This window comes from Hyaena hyaena, unplaced genomic scaffold (assembly GCF_003009895.1).
Source record: "Hyaena hyaena isolate Hyena2069 unplaced genomic scaffold, ASM300989v1 scaffold_836, whole genome shotgun sequence".
NCBI lineage: Eukaryota > Metazoa > Chordata > Mammalia > Carnivora > Hyaenidae > Hyaena > Hyaena hyaena.
The window spans coordinates 263-20,922 of record NW_024081464.1 but is presented as its reverse complement, the minus strand read 5'-3'; the positions used below and the strand labels follow the sequence as shown (position 1 = coordinate 20,922).

General features: G+C 44.8%; 1 protein-coding gene and 1 long non-coding RNA gene across 3 annotated transcripts; one reads left to right on the top strand and one right to left on the bottom strand.

Moving 5' to 3' along the window:
- Positions 1-497: 497 nt before the first annotated feature.
- Positions 498-19,808, bottom strand: LOC120222034 (L-threonine 3-dehydrogenase, mitochondrial). 2 transcript variants are annotated; one of them, XM_039219720.1, is made up of 9 exons: positions 19,706-19,808; positions 9,404-9,602; positions 7,288-7,330; positions 6,918-6,988; positions 5,165-5,314; positions 4,894-5,066; positions 3,977-4,067; positions 1,593-1,862; positions 498-1,008 (listed from the first exon to the last, which is right to left on the bottom strand). In XM_039219720.1, exons 2-9 carry the CDS (start codon positions 9,585-9,587, stop codon positions 869-871), a joined length of 1,122 nt encoding a protein of 373 aa, XP_039075651.1. In that variant the 5' UTR covers positions 9,588-9,602; positions 19,706-19,808; the 3' UTR covers positions 498-868. The 2 variants fall into 2 exon arrangements, with proteins under 2 accessions (XP_039075651.1, XP_039075652.1); XM_039219721.1 differs by lacking the exon at positions 19,706-19,808 and adding an exon at positions 12,129-12,687.
- Positions 8,317-19,145, top strand: LOC120222035. The gene is made up of 2 exons (XR_005525950.1): positions 8,317-8,463; positions 18,722-19,145. It is a non-coding gene; the product is annotated as an uncharacterized LOC120222035 (long non-coding RNA).
- Positions 19,809-20,660: the final 852 nt, after the last annotated feature.

Sequence of the window (20,660 nt, the reverse complement as noted above, 5' to 3'; positions counted from 1 at the left end):
TTTAGAAAATAGTGTCTGGACCTGGCCCAGTGGGTCATAGCTGGAATAGAGTAACTGGTGGCCCTTCGAGATTCCCACCGCCCTCTGCTGAGTCGATCTGAAAGGCTGGAGCCCAGAAACCTGAATATTGAGAGATGCTCCTCAGGGAGACTGACATGGCCAGGTGAGAGAATTATAGTCTTGGTAATCAACACTTAGCTCACCACCAGGAAGGTAATCAAAGTAGGAGGTGCTACTCATTACTAGTTAGATCACCTTTGATATCCTAATTTCCTACAGACAGGTTTTTTTTTTTTTTTTACAGAAAAATAAATGAGAAGTGATAATTGTTGAAGTATTAAAACCTCTTGTATATTATGAATATGGGATTATATATCAAACATTTTTAATGTCCTGATGGGATAGCAAAGTATACTTATAAATTAGGAGATCATCTCAGATAGTCTTTAAAATGTAATCTTTGGTCTCTAGTCAAGAGAATAATGGAGTCTTAGGAGTGATACGTAAATTAAATTTAATTAAAGACAAACATCACATACTTCCACTTTCCCCAAAATGGTCACTTCATCTTAATTAACTAAATGGAAACTATGATGACTTAAGCCTTCATTCTGTGATATGTGTGTTTGGGTAAGTTTAGCCAAACAGCAAAGATTGGGAAGTTCTACCACCAAACCTACAGCACTTTGAAAATGCAAAAGCCAACTTGATTCTCCAATCTGGCAATTCAATATGAGCTGCCAAAATGTCCTCCAATCAGTCCTTCCACCTCTCATAATCTAGGTTCCTCAGGGTCTATAACCTTGGGGTCGTTATGGTTTTCCCTTGACAGCTGTCCAGGATATAGGAGCTCTCCATTAGGATTCCTTCAGTTAGCCTGGGCAACTCTGGTATCAGAGCCATGGAAGTTCAACATCGTCGTCACCAGCTCTGGAAGGTCAAAGTCGTGCTTCCACCCCCAGTCCTTCCGAGCATTGCTGTCATCAAAGTTCATCGGCCAACTATCCGCTAGGAAAAGACACGGAAGAGAAGCTTAAGTTATTCAGGCTCTAGATTTGCAAAAAGGTCTAGAACATTTTATATGAAGGTCTACTGTACAAGGTACCACCAAAGAAATTCACTCTTTGAAAGCCATCCTTTGAGCAGAACAGAGGGGCCATTATGTGCAAACACAGCCACCTTCTTGGATTAGAACATTCTCTTCCATGCCTCCTGTCAGGCACCGTGAATTGTGACACACCATGAAAATCTGACACCAAGGTGTAAGGTAGGAATCTTGTACTCAAACAGTGCCCAAGGGCTACAGTGGCAGAGTCCCAGCATTGGAGATCCCAGGGAGGTTTTCTTATGCTGTCTGCTTGTTTTAACTATAAAATGGTGAAATGCTGACCAGCTGTTCATTTGGAATAGAACTATCCACCCCCTTTAGATATCATTTCCCCAAACTGTAGCATCTGTTGGCCCAACAGCAGCTCCTTCTGCAGAAGGTGTCAGGACCCTCCTTATCCTCCGTGCTTTGTGTCCTCAGGGGACTCCCAGTGCAGACTGAAGCTTAACTTTGGTTTTCATGGGGTTTGCAACAATGTACCAACCTATGGCCTGTCGAACAGAATCCACCTTGTACGTGATCTGGAATTCTGGAATGTGCTTGAGAAGCTCCTGGGCCAGGTCCTCAGGAGTGAAGCTCATGGCACTGACGTTGTAGGTCCTCATGGAGAGGGACTCTGCCGGGGCCTCCATCACTTCCAGGGTGGCCCTCAGACAGTCATCAATATACATCATTGGGAGCCGCGTGTTGGATTTCAGGTTGCATTCAAATTTGCCATTCTTTATAGCATCATGAAAGATCTGGACTGCATAGTCTGAAAGAGAATCCTGTCTGTGGGTCTTCTTAGAATAAAACAGCGAATGAACCCTTTGCATTAGAGCCGTGGTTCTCACAGGCCTTAGTCTCAGAACTTCTTTAGCTCTTAAACAGCACTGAGGACCCCTTCCAGGAGGTCTTCAGTGAGAGTTACATCAGTATCTACAGCACCAGAAATTAACTGAGAATTAAAAAAAATTACTCCACTTTAAAATGACAGTAAACACATCATGTATTCATATATATGGTATTTTATACGAAGAACATATTTTCCAAATGAAGGAAAATTTAGTGAAAAAAATGGCATGTTTTACTCATGTGACAATCTACGCTGCACGGCTTTAGCGGGAGACATTGGAGCCTCCTGCCCCCTTGTGCGTCCAGGCCACGGGGCCACCACACAGCACACAGCCTCTGACAAACTCCTCCGTGCTCTTGGAAAGGAAAGTGACAAAGGAACAAACATCTTAGTGTTGATATGAAAATGGTGTTGACCTCTGAGACCCTTTGACAAACACCAAGGATCCTGAAAGGTTCCCAGGAGAGGCACTGTGTTAGGGCAAAAGCTTTTTCAAAAGCAAGCCAAATCCAAATCTCCTTTAAAATCCCTCAGATTTTGTCAAGATTTATCTTTTATATTGTATCTCAGGCTCCTCATATGGAGGTTACTAAATATAATGCATGCTTGAGTACAAATTAATAATAATAATAATAATAATACATTTGCTCCTTTTAAAATATACAATGCTTCTACTCCTAAAACCAATATTGCACTGTATGTTAACTAAAATATTTTTTAAATCATAACAAATAAAATAAAATATGCAATGCATGCAGTCTACTTTCTGCATTAAGAAACAAAGCTCTCGGGGCACCTGGGTGGCTTAGTCAGTTAAGCATCTGACTCAGCTCAGGTCATGATCTCACAGTCCTTGAGTTTGAGCCCCACATCGAGCTCTGAGCTGTCAGCATTGCTTTAGATTCTGTGTCTCCCTCTCTCTCTGTCCCTCTCCCGCTCGTACTCTCTACGCTGCACGGCTTTAGCGGGAGACATTGGAGCCTCCTGCCCCCTTGTGCGTCCAGGCCACGGGGCCACCACACAGCACACAGCCTCTGACAAACTCCTCCGTGCTCTTGGAAAGGAAAGTGACAAAGGAACAAACATCTTAGTGTTGATATGAAAATGGTGTTGACCTCTGAGACCCTTTGACAAACACCAAGGATCCTGAAAGGTTCCCAGGAGAGGCACTGTGTTAGGGCAAAAGCTTTTTCAAAAGCAAGCCAAATCCAAATCTCCTTTAAAATCCCTCAGATTTTGTCAAGATTTATCTTTTATATTGTATCTCAGGCTCCTCATATGGAGGTTACTAAATATAATGCATGCTTGAGTACAAATTAATAATAATAATAATAATAATACATTTGCTCCTTTTAAAATATACAATGCTTCTACTCCTAAAACCAATATTGCACTGTATGTTAACTAAAATATTTTTTAAATCATAACAAATAAAATAAAATATGCAATGCATGCAGTCTACTTTCTGCATTAAGAAACAAAGCTCTCGGGGCACCTGGGTGGCTTAGTCAGTTAAGCATCTGACTCAGCTCAGGTCATGATCTCACAGTCCTTGAGTTTGAGCCCCACATCGAGCTCTGAGCTGTCAGCATTGCTTTAGATTCTGTGTCTCCCTCTCTCTCTGTCCCTCTCCCGCTCGTACTCTCTATCAAAAATAAATAAACATTAAAAAAATAATAAAAAATGAAAAAAAAAGAAATAAAGCTCTCTGCAGGATGAAACAAAGGCTGTATTAAAAAAACTGGTATTTCCTATTTGGTGTCTTCCTACATTGCAGGTGACAAATATGTCCTCAAACACTATCGGATTCCAGCACTGTGGGTGGCCAATCCTGAGCTGGATTTGGAGCACCAGGACAAGTGGCCCTTAACAAGTTCAAGTCAGTAGGATTTCGTGAGCTGCCCAGATGCACCTCCCAGAGGGGACGCAGGACCTCTGTCAGCACATGGCTAAAAAGACGGCTGGTCCCTCACGTCTTCACAGCACTAAGAAAGCCCATCTTATGTGGGACAGAAACAGAAAATGACACTCACCAGTTGTTCCTCCACCAGGCTGGGAGTCCGCGGAGATGATTCCAGGGTATCTCAGGCATCGGAAATCTAACCCATACCGGTAATGAAAATACTACAGAAAAGAGAAGAACTACTTTAAAACCAATCTTCTAAATCAAATAGAACAAAGTTAAAACAAAACAAAACAAAACAAGAACGCTTCTTTTTCGGTGAAAGATCTTTCCATGCAGCTCTATTAAAATACTCCTAAAGGGAAGGAGACTGTAGGATTTCTAAGAATCACTCATTTTTCTTTAATAAATAACCCTGAGTCTTTTATCTTCAAAAAATTATCACTCTGGTGACCTATTAACACGGTAAATAATCCATCAACCCACCACATTAGGGATTTCCGACTTTGTTTGGAAGCAAGTCCCTGCTCATTGTCCTGAACAGTCCTCCACAGGCAGGGTCCCGCCGTGCAGCATTGGAAAGTGCATGGAGGGGGGCAGGGACAGTGGGAGAGGAAAGCAATAACTGATATATCAGCTAAGGGAGGAGACACCAACATTAGCTGTACAAAGACAATGATCATTTGAAAAACTAAATCCCAAAGTCATCTGATATTCTCTAGAACACAAAGTTTTAAAATCACCTCCAGTAACTGCCAGTACTGGGAGCCTGGACCAGTACACAGAAGAGAGGCAGCAACGAAGGAGAGGGTGCCATTCGAGGGGCCTCTAGGAAGGGTTGAGTGTTATCATGTGGCCAAGGGCTAAGCAGTTCTGGAGCTATCAGGACCTGCCACTTGGCAAACACAATCAGTTTAGGGGCACTTCCGGGGGCTGGGAAGGGGGAGGTGGTAGGGACAAGTCCCCTCCAAGGATGAATCAGCAAGAGTTGGAGGCAAAAACAAACAGAAAAGGCAACACTGAGACGACATGCCAAGTAATGCTTACTTCTCCCATGAGCTCCGCATGGACCTTGGACACCCCGTAGATAGTCCTGGGCCTCTGAATACAGAGATCGGGAGTTGGATTCCGGGGAGAAGTAGGTCCAAAAGCTCCAATCGTGCTAGGCACAAACAATCGCAAACTGTGCTCCGCTGCAACATCCAGGACGTTATGCAATCCTGGAACGAACAGACGTGATCACGGTCTGAAAAGTCTCTAACCGATGAAGTAAAAAAACCAGCAAACAGGTCATTTTGGGCAGGACCCAGAAACTTACCAGTGATATTTACGGCTCTGGCCAAGGATACGTTTGCTTCTCCAACGGCACTGAGCAAAGCGCTATAATGAAACAACCAGGTGATGCGGTTGTTTACCACGATCTCCCGAAGATTCTTGTAATCCAGAATGTCAGAATAAATAAACGGGCCTATGAGGAATACAGCGAAACCACAGCATTGCAAGTTTGGGGTTTAAAAAGCTAAGTGAACTTTCTCCCTGTCTCCTGTTGACTTGTGAATTCCATTAGGGTCAACTTGGTAACTAAGCCACTTGGATGCTATGCAGCATTTTTCTTACCCCAACCACCCGACTGGTAATAATAGCTGATGCTTACACAACAGCTGTGCTTGCCAGCCACTGTCCTACGGGCTTTCTCTCTATACAGCTCTCCCACAGCCTTTGAGAGAGATACATTTTACTTAGGGGGAAACTGAGGCACAGAGAGGTAAGAACTAGCCAGGATAAAACTGAGACCAAGTGGAAAACTGGGTTTGCAACCTGGCAGCTGACTCCAGAGCTGGCCCTGTTACTACCACCCGGACATGCACTCAGTGACTTCACTCTGTTGAAAAGTTACATATTTTAAAAGCAATATAGAAGTGGATTTTTGAAAGAATATACAGCTTGGTAGAGAAGAACCATGAGCAGGAGTTCATCAAACCTGGGCAGGCTGGAGGTAGAGCCCGTTTTGTTGGGTGGCAAGTTGCCCCCAGTGGCCACATGGTAACACTCAACCCTTCCTAGAGGTCCCTCGAGTCGCATCCTCTCCTTCGTTGCTACCTCTCTTCTGGGTACTGGTCCAGGTTTTCAGGCTCCCAGTACTGGCAGTTAGTGGAGGTGATTATCAAATGTGGTGTTACGGTAAGTACCGGTAAGCTAAATGCTGATGTGGGGCCACACAGGACTCGCAGACGTTGTAAAAATGTTCCCAAGGTAGGAGAAAACTTGAGTAGAGGAGTCTGAGGCGCTTGTGTGAGTGCACAGTAATTTAAGAGCAGATCCATACATAGATATGAGGATTAATTTCTCCAAATATTTAAAGCTCCCTTTAATAATTCTATAATCTCTCATTATAGAACTTGATTTTTGTTTGTTTTCCCTCTGGGCCCAGAAGTTAACTAAACACTCAAAAAGGCAGGAATCAAACTTTTGATTCCAAAAATACTGTCCCAGGTAATACCCAAAATATTAGCCCAAAACTTTACTTCAAGTTCAGAGCTCTCCCGTTCTTGTAGCACTTGACCGAATAGCAACCTTATTGCACACATTTTCCAGAGCTACGGGGGGCAAAAGTATGAGATTTTTATTTTATTTTACTAGGCTCTGAGCTGTAGCACAGTCGTCTTGTGAGGCAATGCTTACTGCTCCCATGGGCTCTGCATGGATCCTGGACACCCCGTACGTGATCTCAGGGGAGATCATGACCAGAGCCAAAGTTGGATGCTTAACTTGACTGAGCCACCCAGGTGCCCCCAAAATATGAGATTTTTAAAAGTGACACAACTCTGCCTCATAAGTGCTTTCCTTCCAGCATGGAGCCCAATCTAGTGCTTGAACTCACAACCCTGAGATCAAGACCTGACCTGGAGAGTCAGATGCTTAACCAACTGAGCCCCCCAGGTGCCCCAATAATGCCTTTCTTTTAATCACAAGCCTGGTTATGAGCTGCTGTACACAGTGATTCCATGAACTGCCTCTCTAACTGTAGTCTGAAAACAAAAGCAAGACATCAAGAGACATTGATCTCTTACCACTGTGGAAGATGTGATCAGGTGGTTTCCTGATGTCGGATAAAATCACATTGTCCTTCCCAAATCGTTTCCTAAAGGGAAAAATCAAAACACATGAGTAGGTGCATCTAGGATATAACTGGTTCAATGAAAACACTTTTTCAAACAGGGCAAAGGACCAGTGTGGGAGAGGATGAGCCACGGACCTGCTACAAGTATATGATCTGAAGAGGCAAAATAAAATGTATTCTAAACAGCCATTTAGCTGGGACACCTTTAAAATGGTAAAGGGCAAGAAGGAAGAGAAAAATTATATAATAAAATGGCACCAAAGACAAGCTGTACATACTGAAGAATTCAGATTTTCAATTTTAGCTTTTTGGGGTCTTACCTCAAAAAGTTAGCAAGCCCCACTCCAAGCTGGCCAAGACCCCCTAGATGAAGAAGAAAAGAGTAGACCTTTAATCCAAATGTAACTGATTCTATAATTCCCAAAACACAATGACACATGAAGACCATATGGCAATCTCAGCTAATTAGGGAAAACGCTAGTCTGACCTGATAGAACAAAATCACCTCCTCTAAGCTGCGACAGAGATCAGTGCAGGCAACATTAGTTTCAGAGACAAAACTCTTTCCAGCATAAAGTGGCTGAGGGAAAGAAAGCAAGGGTGCAGGAAGAGAAAACCACAAGAAAGCCGGACAACCTCCTAGATTCCTGGGCCAGGAATTCTCTCAGACCTGCCCTCACTATTGGATGGGCTCTGACGCTGGTGTGCAACAGGTGCCAAAACACTCAAGGTCAAGTATAAGAGTTTGAACATATCAGCCTCTGGTGGGATTATCCAGACGCCCATCCTCCAGCAGAGCTGGGCTGGGACAGGAGAGGGGAAAGGGGAGACAAACCAGGAAGTCATTGGAAAAAGGGGCAAACAACAGAATCAACAAGGAGCCATGAAGAAAATTAAAAATGAATCTTAGGGCTTCCTGCTTAGAGGCTTAAAAATGCCACTGATGGGGGCGCTTGGGTGGCTCAGTTGGTTAAGCCTCTGACTCTTGCTCTCAGCTCAGGTCATAATCTCATAGTCTGTGACTTCAAGCCCCATGTCAGGTTCTGGGCTGACGGCACGGAACCTGCTTGGGATTCTCTCTCCCTCTCTCTCTCTCTGCCCCTCCCCTGCTTGTACACGTGCTTGTTCTCTCTCAAAAGTAAATAAATATTGAAAACAAAATATGCCATTGAAAGAAGTGGAGAGATTGGGGGCTATGGGTACATTTGGGGGAATGCAACTGTAAATTTCATCTGAGAGAAATAAATGACGCAGGGAGATATAGAAAGTGGGGTTTCATGTAAGCACTTGTTACTGTGATACTAGAACCAAGCCCACTAACACCACTGCCGGGTTCTAGAAGATGCGCTGTTGGTGGAGGCAGGAAGGAATTAACCAGAGAAGCGGGTAAACCAGGAAGGACAGCAGAGATGGGAACCGACTACACCTGAAGTCAGTCTCAGCAGGAGAAGAGAAGGGGGCGGCAGTGACAGAAGCACACACACAGCGTGAGGAAGGTAGGAAGCCAAGGGAAGACAATCTGGCGGGAAGGAGGAAATAGAGTGGGCCTATCAAATCAGAGGTGGGCTTGGGTGGGCTGGAAGGACTGAGTGCTGGGTGAAGCCCAGAGCGAGGAGCGTAGGACATTGGGGGTTGGGGGTACATGAAGCAAGGGTCACAGGGAGCGAGTCCCGGTGGCAAAGAGATGAACAGTGTTGTGAGATGCTGGCAACGAGTTCCTCAGGCAGGTCCTGACCTTCCTTCTCTGTGGCCCACATGCAAGCACGCAGCAGCTGCTTGGGACAGGTGGCGTCAGGTCAAGGTTGAATAATTTGGCCAAGAAAAGATGTGCCTGATGCGCAGTCCATGCCCCAGTCCCTGCACACTCCCCATCCATGAGCCCTTGTCCCAGGCGATCCCAGAGGTGAAGGGCACGGAGCTTCACAGCGGCTTCTGGGTCCCCAGGTCTCTCTATCCTCCCTTCAGACCATAAAGAATTACAACAAGGAGGGAGGCCTGGGTGGCTCAGTTGGTTAAGCATCTGACTCTTGATTTCAGTTCAGGTCACGATCTCATGGTTCGTGGGACTGAGTCCCATATTGGGCACTTCGGTGACAGCATGTAGCCTGCTTGAGATTCTCTCTCTCTCCCTCCCTCTCTCTCTCTCCAAATGAATAAATAAACATTTTTACTTAATTACGACAAGGAGACAAAGCACTGGCAATCATGACAAAATAAGGATTTAGGGCTTGGAATATTCTGGAGGAAGCCAATAGTGGAAAAGGTAGTTTCTGATGAATATGTTAGCTGGTGGCATGGCAGACCTTCCAAACACAAAGTCACACAGAGACAGCACAGAAAAGAAAATAAGAATCAAGCTGCAAATGTGGAAAAAAGCAAAAAAAAAAAAAAAAAAAAAAAAAGAAAAAGAAAAAAACCAAAAACCCACACCCCAACCTGTAATTAAGACACGTGGCTGCTCCGTTCCAGAGAAAGAGGCAGAGTGGAAGTTGGCATCTGCTGCAATTTGCCGGGGGGAGGTGCTCAGAAACTGGGCCAGTGGGGCAGAGATCCAACAGCCATAGGCTGGGCTCCCCAGCATCTGGCCCACAACCTGCCGCAGCACCCCAGCGACCGGCATTGCTCTTCAAATTCCCTGCAACAGAAAAGGAGCAGAGCTCATTCCACAATCTTCTATTCTCCCAACCCTTCCAAACACAAATTCTTTAACTGAAATGAACACTAAGATTGTCAGCTCATGACCAAAAAACTGTTTGGAGTCAGGAAGTGAACTAAAGAGGCTACCGAGTGGGAAGCTGGTCAAGAGACTGCCATGAGCTGGGCTCTGTGAAAAGGGGATCAAACGCTGTAGGCAACAAAAGCCGGGCAGAGATTTAGAACTGAAATCGCACAATGCTGACATCAATGCATCGAACGGTCACGGAGGAGGTGACTGTATATAGAGCCAGAAACACCAAGTCAGTGGATTCCAGTGAAGCCTTCAAATCTTTACAACTGTGTCCATGCACCATCAGAAGGCACAAACAGGTCCTAGGTTAAATAAGCCAGTGGTCTGTAGATCCTGTGCTAACACTCAAATGTTACCTTTAGAATGAACCCGACTAGAAAAGCAGATGGTTAAGATAAAAAGGCCCTTGGCGATATTTAATAAGCTGTAACTACTTTGTTTACTGCCATCTCCTTAGGATCATTTAGAAAAGCCATTTTTGGGGTGCGTGGGTGGTTCAGTCGGTTAAGCTTCTGACTCTTGATCTCGGCTCAGGTCATGATCTCACAGTTTGTGACTTCCAGCCCTGCTTCAGGCTCTACATGGACAGTGCTGGGCCTGTCTGGGATTCTCTCTCTTTCTCTCTCTCTCAAAAATAGATGAATAAACATTTAAAAAAAAAAAAAGGCCATCTTCTCCTTTCCATCCAGATTGCGTACATTTTATTTTAGTTTCCCTCCTCTTCCTCACCAGTTTTATTGCTTACTGACCATGAAATCAGTTCTGGCCTTAGGAGGCCAAGATGGTCCAATTACGCATGACTGGAGACCAGGGCTTCCATTTTCCTGATTCCATCCCCCGCACCCAGACAAGCATGTCACAAGAGTAAATCAGAGCTACCCCGCTTGCTCTGCTCATTCTCACCCTCTAAATCCAGGCCTGCTGCACACTGCACACGGCCCCATGGCTTCCACAGAGCTGGTAGATGAACCTTCAGAGCCAATCCTGTTGGCCTGCCCCCTTACAAAGAGCTGACCAGATCTCTACCACCTTCTATTTTGCATCACACAAGGAGAAGAGGTAGACACCAGCTGAAGACACTTCCAGTTTTAGATCTGAACTTAGCCTGCTACCACTCTCCGCTCAGCGCCTTGAGGTGGGAACAGTAACACAGCCCTTCAAAGCGCGGAGGCCCCTCGTCCCAGCTAACGCTGCCAACCAAGCAGAGGACAGCCTTCTGCTGGAGCTTCTCTAGCTTGCTGTGGGGGTGGTCAGGACTGGACAAGAGGCCCCCACTCTGGACCGCATTACAGGAAAGGTCCAAGCATCTCTTCTGGCCTCTCCAGGAAGGCCTTTGTTTGGAGAAATCACCCTTTAAGCCATTGTTGTCACACAAGACCAGGTAAGAGACCAGGTAAAAAATGCCGATTTTTTTTTTTTTTTTTTTTTTTGGCAAGGGCGGCAGGGTGGAGTGAATTGTAATTTTTTTCAATTGGAAACAAAACCTGGAATGGATTTGAGGCAATTGTGCCACAGCAGGTTTTCTTCAAGTGGCTAAACATAATTTAAAAAGCAAGTGGGGCGCCTGTGTGGCTCAGTCGGTTAAACATCTCTTGATTTCTGCTCAGGTCATAATCCCAGTGTCACGGGATGGAGCCACGTGTGGGCTCCATGCTGAGCATGGTGGAGTCTGCTTAAGATTCTCTTTCTCAAATAAAGAAAATACTCTTTATTTTTATTTTTTTAAAACATTTATCTAGTTTTGAGAGACAGAGAGAGAGAAAGCATGAGCAGGGAACGGGGGGGGAGAGAGGGGGACATAGAATCCGAAGCAGGCTCCAGGCTCTGAGCTGTCAGCACAGAGCCCGATGCGGGGCTTGAACCCACAAACCATGAGATCATGACCTGAGCTAAAGTCAGATGCTTAATTGACTGAGACACCCAGGCACCCTCAAAAAATACTCTTTAAAAAGGAACAATCAAAAAAACGTTTCTAGCGTGGGACTAGCAATACAAAAAAACCTGTGTGAGTACCTGGATAATACACCCGTTTTGCAATAATGCAACTCTGAAGTACATATTGCTGACTGTCCATACTCCACACTGAGTCACGGTTCCTCACTTCTACAACATGCTGACACTTTCTAAAGAAAACTACTTTAAAAAAAGGCATAACCCAGATCTTTCCTCTGATCAACTCCATCTAAATTTAGGTGTGCAGAAGGGCCTAGATTAATCCAGAGGAAGCTGCATGACATATGTGACTAGGTCAATTTTTTCAAGGTTTCAGGACAATGACAGTAAGATAAGGGAAGAAAAATACAGTGGAATAAAGTCCTAATCTCTTTACATGCATATTGTTAGACAGCAGGGGGAAACCCTTTACAGACAAATGACCCAAAAAAAGGGCAAATAAACAATTTGGAACAAGAAATGGAACACACTGTGCAATACCTGCACGTTGCTGTCATCATGTGTACCAACTCTTCATAGTTTGACCAAATATCTGCTTCCCTGATCACTTCATCAGCCTCAGCATCTGCTCACTTTTCCACCAAATTTGTCATCACGGCCAAGCCCTGCATTCATACAGCCATTGCCATCCTTATCAAACACGTGGACTGCTTCTCCAATTTCTTCTTCACTGTGTCTCATTTTTCTTGCCATTATTGCCAGAAATTCCAAGGAGTCAAGTGTGCCGTTACTATCAGCATCCACTTCACTGATCATGTCCTGTACCTCGGCTTCTGTGAGATTCTGCCTGAGAGACCTCGTTACAATTCCCGATGCTTCTGTTGTTATGGCTCCATCACCATCCTTGACAAATGGTAGAAAAGCTTTTTGGGATTCTGCAGTCTGCTCCTTGGTGCTCCATGCTGGTCTCTGAGATGCCACCACTCAGCACACCCGGCTTGGACTCAGATCTCTGACCCTTAAAGCCTTTTTCCAGCATGGGCAAGGGGATGGCAAGGAAGCCAAGAAGCAGATAGATTTGGCAGAACGTTTAAATATCAAAGACAAGTCTCTATTCCCCAAAGCAAATAATGGATGGCTACAGTTGAAAAAAGTGGGGGTTTTTTCTTTTAAGTTTAAAGAAGGGGTGTCTGGGTGGCTCAGTCAGTTAAGCATCCAACTATGGCTCAGGTCATGATCCTGAAGTTCTCTCTGCTGTCAGCTCTGAGCCGGCTTTGGATCCTCTGTCCCCCATTCTCTCTGCACCTCCCCCATGCTCGCTCGCTCGCACATGCTCTCTCAAAAATAAACATTAAAGAAATAAAAATAAAGATGAAAGAGGCTGAAGTCAGGGAAAAAGCAAAGCTTGAAGATATAAAAGACTTGCAACTCCATTTATCTCCTTCCCCACAAGGGGAAAACAGAGGAGGCTCACATTCTTAAATGAATATAAAACATTTTAGGTTAACAATGTGGACAATTCATAACTGAGTTGGTTCATCTTATCTCACTACTACTAACAGCTAACATTTGAAGCTCACATTCTCACTATATGCCATGGGCCAGGGAGTCAACTAGTTTAGTGCTTCTATTGTCACCATCATGGGACCATTCTGATTAACGATGCACGGACAGAAAACTGCCAACCATCTACAGCATATCGCTTTTCCAAGTGAAGATTATCACCTTGCTACTTATGGCCAAGTTCAACTGCATAGTCTTAAGGCAGCAATTCTCAAGTTTTCTGGTCTCAGGACCCCTTCACATTCTTAAAAATTGAGGACAACAAAGAGCTTTTGTCTATGTGGGTTACATTGAACGTTTGTTGTGTTAGAAAGCAAAAGTGAGAAATGTTTAACATAAAATTCATTTACAGTCAGTAAACATATAAACATTTTTTATGAAAATAACCATATTTTTAAAAAAATATAGTGAGAAGAGTGCCACAGTTTTACATTTTGTACATCTCTGTCATCTGCCTTAATGGGAAACAGCTGTATCTCACATGTGCTTCTGCACCCAATCTGTGACTTAAATTGAAGTATGTATAAAAAACTCAAACACCCAGTGAAAGAGTGGGGAAAGGGAACAGTGTTTTAAAAGCCTTTTCAGGGTCACCTGGGTGGCTTAGTTAAGCATCTAACTCTTGGTTTCGGCTCAGGTCACCTGAGTTTCAAGAGTTCGAGTCCCACATCAGGCTCTACACTGGCAGTGTGGAGCTCGCTTGGGGTTCTCTCCTCTCCCTGACTTGTGCTGTCTCTCTCTTTCAAAATAAATAAATATAATTTAAAAAAATAAATAAATAGAATAAAAGCCTTTTCTGGATACTCATCACTATCCAAAATTCAACACACGGTAGCTTCTTAAAAGTTAGTTGCAATGTAGAATCTGAAACCGTTATCAATGAACCTTTCGGACCCCATTACATTAAAACCCACTGGTCTATCTAGTGCTTTGAATGGATCCTTTACCTCTGAATGATTTTGTAATTTTATGTACTGGTTCAGCAAGTTATGCAGGGCTTCCAAATATTAACACACTTCACTGTATGATATCAAGTCATACTGATCTCATCAGAAAATTTCTAAATACTGGGAAGCCATCAAGCTCACAATGGTGGATACAAATTAATTGGCAATAAACACCAATAGCTGTTTCCTTGAAGTGACAAGTTCACTTGGTTCATTTTTTAGAAAATGAATTCAAGGGGCGCCTGAGTGGCTCAGGTAATTAAGGATCCCTCTTCGGTTCAGGTCATGATCTCATGGTTTATGAGTTCAAGCCTCGCATTGGGCTCACTGCTATCATTGCAGAGCTCCCTTTGGATCCTCTGTCCCTCTCTTTCTGTCCCCCTCCCCTGTTGTGTTCACACACACTCTCTCTCTCAAAAATAAACATTGGGGTGCCTAGATGGCTCAGTGGGTTGAGAGTCAGACTTGGGCTCATGTCATGAATTCATGGTCTGTTGAGTTCGAGCCCCGCATCAGGCTCTGTGCCGACGGCTCAGAGCCTGGAGCCTGCTTCGATTCTGTGTCCCCACCCCCTTCTTTCTGCTCCTTCCCCACTCACACTCTGTCTCTCAAAAATTAATAAATATTTTTTTTAATTTTTAATAAAATAAACACTAAAAAAAAAAAAAGAAAAATGTATTGCAACCATCCAAGTATGAATAACCCTAGATTTTCAGTTATTTCTTGAATAAAAAAGGGGGGGGTGGCGGTTCAGCTCACAATTCAATCATTTAAGTGCTTTACCTCAAGGCAACCCTTACACTTTGACATGGAACAAGTGTATCCACTTGCCACATGGCATCCTAAAATGATAGGTCCTCAAGTGTCAAGATTTAATAAAGCTTAACATTTTTACTATTATATAAAGGGCATTCTTATGTAAATCTGGCAAATTTTTCTTTTCTTTTCTGTTTTTTATTGAGAGCCCATGAAGAAGACCATCTACTGGTCATCTGACGCTACTGCCTTGATTCCTGTAAAGGCACCACTGGTTTTAGTCAGCACTGTTTTTTGCCCCATCAATGCAAATTCAATGCAATTGTCCCCAAATAAAGACTGAAATTTAACAACATTATTCTACACTGAATACTTTGGCACTGCTTGTGTTTGCTGCCAAGCACTTACTGAAAAGATGCTCTCTGATGACTGACTGGGTGCTGATACCAGAGGAATACAAACAAAATGATAAATCTAGCCAAGACTGCAAGTTTGTCTGTTTGTAAGGCAAAATTCACTTCTGTTAAGATACTAATACAGTTTTCATATTTGCAGCTACATTTTTAATTTGACAAGCTTCTGTATTATCAGAAAGTGACAGCGCTAATGATTCCTTTCAATGAATTTTTCATCCCAACAACGCTTTATTGTGTTTCTCCAGTCACTGCAATTTGATAACCTAGTCTGCTCAAAGCTTCCATAGTTTTTTCATTGCTAGTTTGGAAAGTTGTGACAAATCATTTTTGGCTTTTAAAGAGCTCGTCATAGGTACATGTAAGCCCTTCAATTCATTTTTCTTTTAGAGGACTCCGAATGGTTGATCTCAGAATAATGCTATTGGGACCATAATATTATTCAAAAAAGGTTCTGCTGCAAAAGACACATGATATAAATTTCTAACATATGTAAAACTGACACAATCTTTCACATTTTTATGTCTTATTTAGTTCTGTCCACTTCTCTTGAGTAAATTCTTCCCTTCCATTATTCAGGGAATTCTGATAGATTGAATGGTATACCTTTGAGTAGAAAAATCAAATTTTCTAATATCTCCCTGCTTAGCCAACAATCTATCCTTAAATATAAAAAATATATCCTTTATTTCAAAATAATTTTGTATCATTTAAAAATTTAGAAAAGTTTTCAAATGACTACATAAGCATACTTACTTTTTGTGGTTTTTTTCCACATACACAAAACTTAGGGATTTCAAAGGACTTCTTAAAAGAAAATGAGGTCAGAGAGGTAATAGTAGGTATAACTGAAGATAGCTAGTAAGCATGTAGAAGTACTAAAAACAAACTGAGTCCATCTCTGAAAATACATATTTATACTCCAAGTCTACTTACTCTTAGAGAGTTCTAGAAACATGAGATTCTAGAAGACACAAGCACACATTTCATTAGCCATCAGAGGAAAAGCTCATCACAAGTCATGTAGACTCTGGAAAACCCCACGGTACACTTGTCAGAGAAAGAATGAAAAAGGTAAATAACATCTCAGTCTTATTTTTAAACAGTTTGACCTCATGGACCCTAAAATCTATCTCATACTTTGAGAAGAGCTGTTCTAAAGTAAAATTTGCTTTGCCAACCTAGTTATTACATGTATAAAGGGAAACCATCAAAGATTCTCAGTCCCTCTTTAAAGATCAGATTATAGTCCACAGACTTTCTCTCCCAAACACCTGGTTTACTTTAACCGCAAAGGGATTAAAAAAAAAAAAAAAAAAAGTCAACAAGACTCCTCCCCAGAAATAATGGAGTACCTCCCAAACCCAGGCCTCTCCAGGGTGGTTAATATGTCACTTCTTCCATCTCCTGGCATGTACCCTATCTGCATGAACCACAGAACTCTAGGACAGCAGGGATATCAGGAAGAGGGTGGGGGTAATATAGATAAAGACTCAGAGCTCAAGTGGCTTTGGTCATTGTATAGATATGGCGGGGCTAGCTAAGGAATCAAGGAGGATAATACTGAGGTCTCTAATGTGTGCTACAGTAAGAATGGGCTCCCTGGGGAAGCAAGTCAGGTGAGAAGACAAGGAGTTTGGATTTGGACATGTTGGTTTTAGGTGCCAGGAGACAATATGGCTGTCTCTCTCATAAAGTTGTCAATTCTTATGAGCAGTTCCTAGCAGTACCTGATGCATGTCAGTACTCACCAAACACCATGTGGAACAGACAGACCAGAAGGAGAAAACAGGAAATATCAGGGGTTTGCCTACACCACACAAAAAATATAGAATGCCCCTATTCTCTGAAAAAATTACTTCAGTTGCTTGGGGGAAAAACTTACTTCAATTGTGATTGGTCTGAAGATGGAGAATTCTGTTTCTGGATTATTAAAAGAAACTGTAATATGAAACACTTAAGACCAACAAAATCAGCCTTTTCCTTGAGGGTACACCATACATTTCCTTTCATGTGCTTGCTGCCTTGTGATCTCCCTCGATTCTAGCCCTAATCATTCTTAGCCATGGGGACAGTAATTAAGAACATACTAAGTAGTATCTCCAGCAGTAAAGCATGAAGGTAAAAGTCACCAGCCACTGCCAGATGAATGGATAGACAAAATGTGGTATATACACACAACAGTATATTAGTCAGCCTTGAAAAAGGAGATCCTGCCACATGCTACAACATGGATTATGATCCATGGATCCAGAACATTATGTCAAATGGATAAGTCACTCCCAAAAGGCCAAATACAGTATGACTCCACTCTTAGGCATTATACAAGGTATCTAAAGTAATGAAAATCACAGAAACAGAAAGTAGAAAGGTAGTTACCAAGGGGTGGGGGGAAAAGGGGAAGGAATATCAATATTTAATTAATTGACACATAATTTCAGTTTTGTGAGATGAAAAAGTTCTACAGATCTGTTGCACAGGAACGTGGCTATACTTAATACAACTGAACTGTACACTTAAAAATGGATAACATGGTAAATTTTACACTCTGTGGTTGCAACCACAATTTAAAATAAAACTTAAATTCATTTTTTAAGAAAGTGCTTATAAATAAATTGAGGAAGAGCACTGCGTGCAAGCGGAGGAGGGGCAGAGAGAGACTCCCAAGCAGGGTCTGGGCTGTCAGTAGAGAGAGACCCTGACAAAGGGCTAGACCCCACAACCCTGAAATCCTGACCTGAGCTGAAATCAAGAGTCTGGCGCTTAACCAGCTGAGCCACCCAGGCGCCCCTACATTCATTTTTTAAAAAAGTTTCTAGCTCCAACAAATGATCTGCACATACATATATTGCTGAGGAGCTAGAAAGTTGGCCCAGCAGAGATGAATGCTGTCTCCACAGACCTAACAGTTCAGTTGGTGCCGACCAAACTCCAGTCTCATCCAAACTCCCAAGCCCTTCTCCCACTTAACTCCCGATTCGGTTCTTCTCCCTCTGCTGAAATCTATTTTATTCTCCTACTGGCTTCATCTTTTCTCCCAGTCTCAGGGGTCTCCAGGACCCATTGGTTGCTCTCAGCCTTCATTCCCTACTCCTCAAAGTGGGGCTTCCTAACCCTGGCCCTCTGTGAAACTGCTTTCATGGAAGATGTGCCCTAGCCTAGTAGCCCATTACCTCTTTTTTGCTCCAGTAAACTGCTGACAGCGCCCACCTTTATTTCCCCCTCTCAGCCTGCTTTAAGGACCAAGAACACTTACAAAACACTTCTGCAAGGCAATCTCTCCTTTAAGTCTTCCCCTCATTAAATAATACTAAATATGCACTCTTAACAGTACTGACCCAAGGAAAAATCAGACACCTCATAACTACTGAGCATTGATGAAGCACTTGCTTTCCTGAACTCTTACTTGGTCCTCCCGTAACCCTGAAGCTGAGATCTTTTCTCCATTTTGCAGGATGAACTGACCTGGCCAAGGCCAGGCAAATACTAATCACCAAGAAGGGGTAGGAAACCAGATTCGTTGAGTCTCAAACCCTCCTTCCGCCACAAGAAAAGAGATGCGATCACGTACCCAAGAAGACAAAGAGGAAACATCTCTATGGTCGCGCAGAGGACACCTTCCACAGGTCTCCCAACCCCCTCCAGCACGGTTCCCTCCGCCCCTCCCCAGGAGAGCACCGACCAGCCTAAGGGGTTCGGGACACCGCCTGTCTCTTGCTGTGTGAGCCTGGGTACACTCCTTTGTCAAACCTCAAGTTTCCTCAGTTTTAGAAAGGGGACAATGATGGGACCACCACACTAGATTACTGAGAGGATTTAACAGCGCGATCTAGGAAGAGCCCTTAGTAACTGCTAAATGTAAAGACTCCCATCAACGAGCTGGAAAAGTCTGGACTTTCTGTGGGGATGATCCGAAAGCCAAAAATGACCTAGAAAAAAATGCCTGAGCTTTTTAAAAAGCGTGAGATACAGAGGGTCTCAGAGGGCAGTCCGGCTCTGTAGAGCGGGCGTCCTCCTCCCAGGCACACTTGCCGGGTAGAGGGAACCCCAAAAGACGCCGGGGCTGAGCCGCACACGGGTCTCTGGGCCTCAGCCTGGCTCCCGGCGCAAAGGGTGTGGGGTCCCATCCTCTCCCGGAGTTGACTGGGTAAACCGGTTTTACGAGAACAGCCGCGCCAATCTCTCTACTCCTTGGTGGAGGGTGTCCCTTGCAAAGTGGAAGAGGTCTGGGGTCGCGTCCGGACGACTCGAGCGGTGTCCCGTCCCCGCCCCGGACCCCCGGCTCCCAGCTGCGCGGCGACTGCTGAAGACCCGCGCTCACGCCCGGGGCACACAGATCGGACCAGCCGGAGCCGGGGGGGTTGGGAGGGGGGTGGGGAGGGGGAATCTGCCCCGGGGTACAGCCGCCGGGATAAGGTCCGGCCACCTCCGCACTGACCTTCTGACCGAGCCTCCCAGGGATGCTGAGCTGCGGGAACTCACGCGGGAGCAGCACGCGGCAGAGGTCCTACGGCGCCGCGGGCAGAAACCCGAGCGCCTTTATCCTCTCGGCTCCCGAACCCGCCCCTCCGCTCACCAATCCCTTTCTTCAGCCCGCGCCCCGGAGGCTGCGGGTCACTAGGGGCGCGGGGTGCCGGAGGGGTGGGTCGGGAGGGAGGGCCCCCGTTGCCTTGGCAACCCTTTCCCTGTATAGGCCTCCGCCTCCTACCGACCGGTGGGGAATTAAGCGTCTGCGAGGGGCGCACGAGAGTCCCGCGCGCGGTGTATCTGCCGCGGCGGCGCCAGCCTGCCAGCCTTCAAGGGGCACCGTCTCGGTGCCGGCAGCTCAGCGAGGGCCTCCCACAGCACGGAAATTGGCCCAGCCGTAGCGCCCGAAAACCGGCTCGGGCTGGTGAAGAGCGGCTCCGCAGGGGACCTGGGGAAGCAGGCGGGACGCAGAAGAGGAAGTGGGAAGGATTGGCTCAGGAAATAGCCCTGGACCCAGAGTCCGGAGAGCTGGTATGGAAAGACCTTGAGCGAGTCATTTCATCTTGGTTTCCCACCTGAGAAACATCAGTGTCAAAGCAGATGGCCCCCAAGGCCACGGCCAGCAGAGTCAGCATCACCTGGAACTTGTTAGACACGAAAATCTGGGGCCGCGTCCCAGATCTGCAGACTCCGGATCTCTGGGGGCGGGGCCCGCGAGCTGCGTTTTAACAAGCCCTCCAGGTGATGCTCATGCGCGCTAAAGATGGAGAAGGGCTGGTCTCCGGCGGTGGTTCTCAGGCTTCGCTGCCTCTTAGAATCACCTGGGAGTTTTTGACTCTCCCAATGCCCAGACTGTACTCTGGACCAAATGAATAAGAATCTCGTTTGTGATGTTTGGGGAGGAGAAGCCCAGGCTTAAGCATTTT

What these genes read in the sequence shown, in the direction of transcription:
- LOC120222034 (XM_039219720.1), bottom strand. Translation starts at nt 9,587, where the DNA reads ATGCCGGTCGCTGGGGTGCTGCGGCAGGTTGTGGGCCAGATGCTGGGG. An exon ending in GCCACGTGTCTTAATTACAG is followed by an intron (nt 7,331 to 9,403) that starts GTTGGGGTGTGG and finishes TTCTTCATCTAG; the next exon opens with GGGGTCTTGGCCAGCTTGGA. An exon ending in CAGAGCCGTAAATATCACTG is followed by an intron (nt 5,067 to 5,164) that starts GTAAGTTTCTGG and finishes TGTTCGTTCCAG; the next exon opens with GATTGCATAACGTCCTGGAT.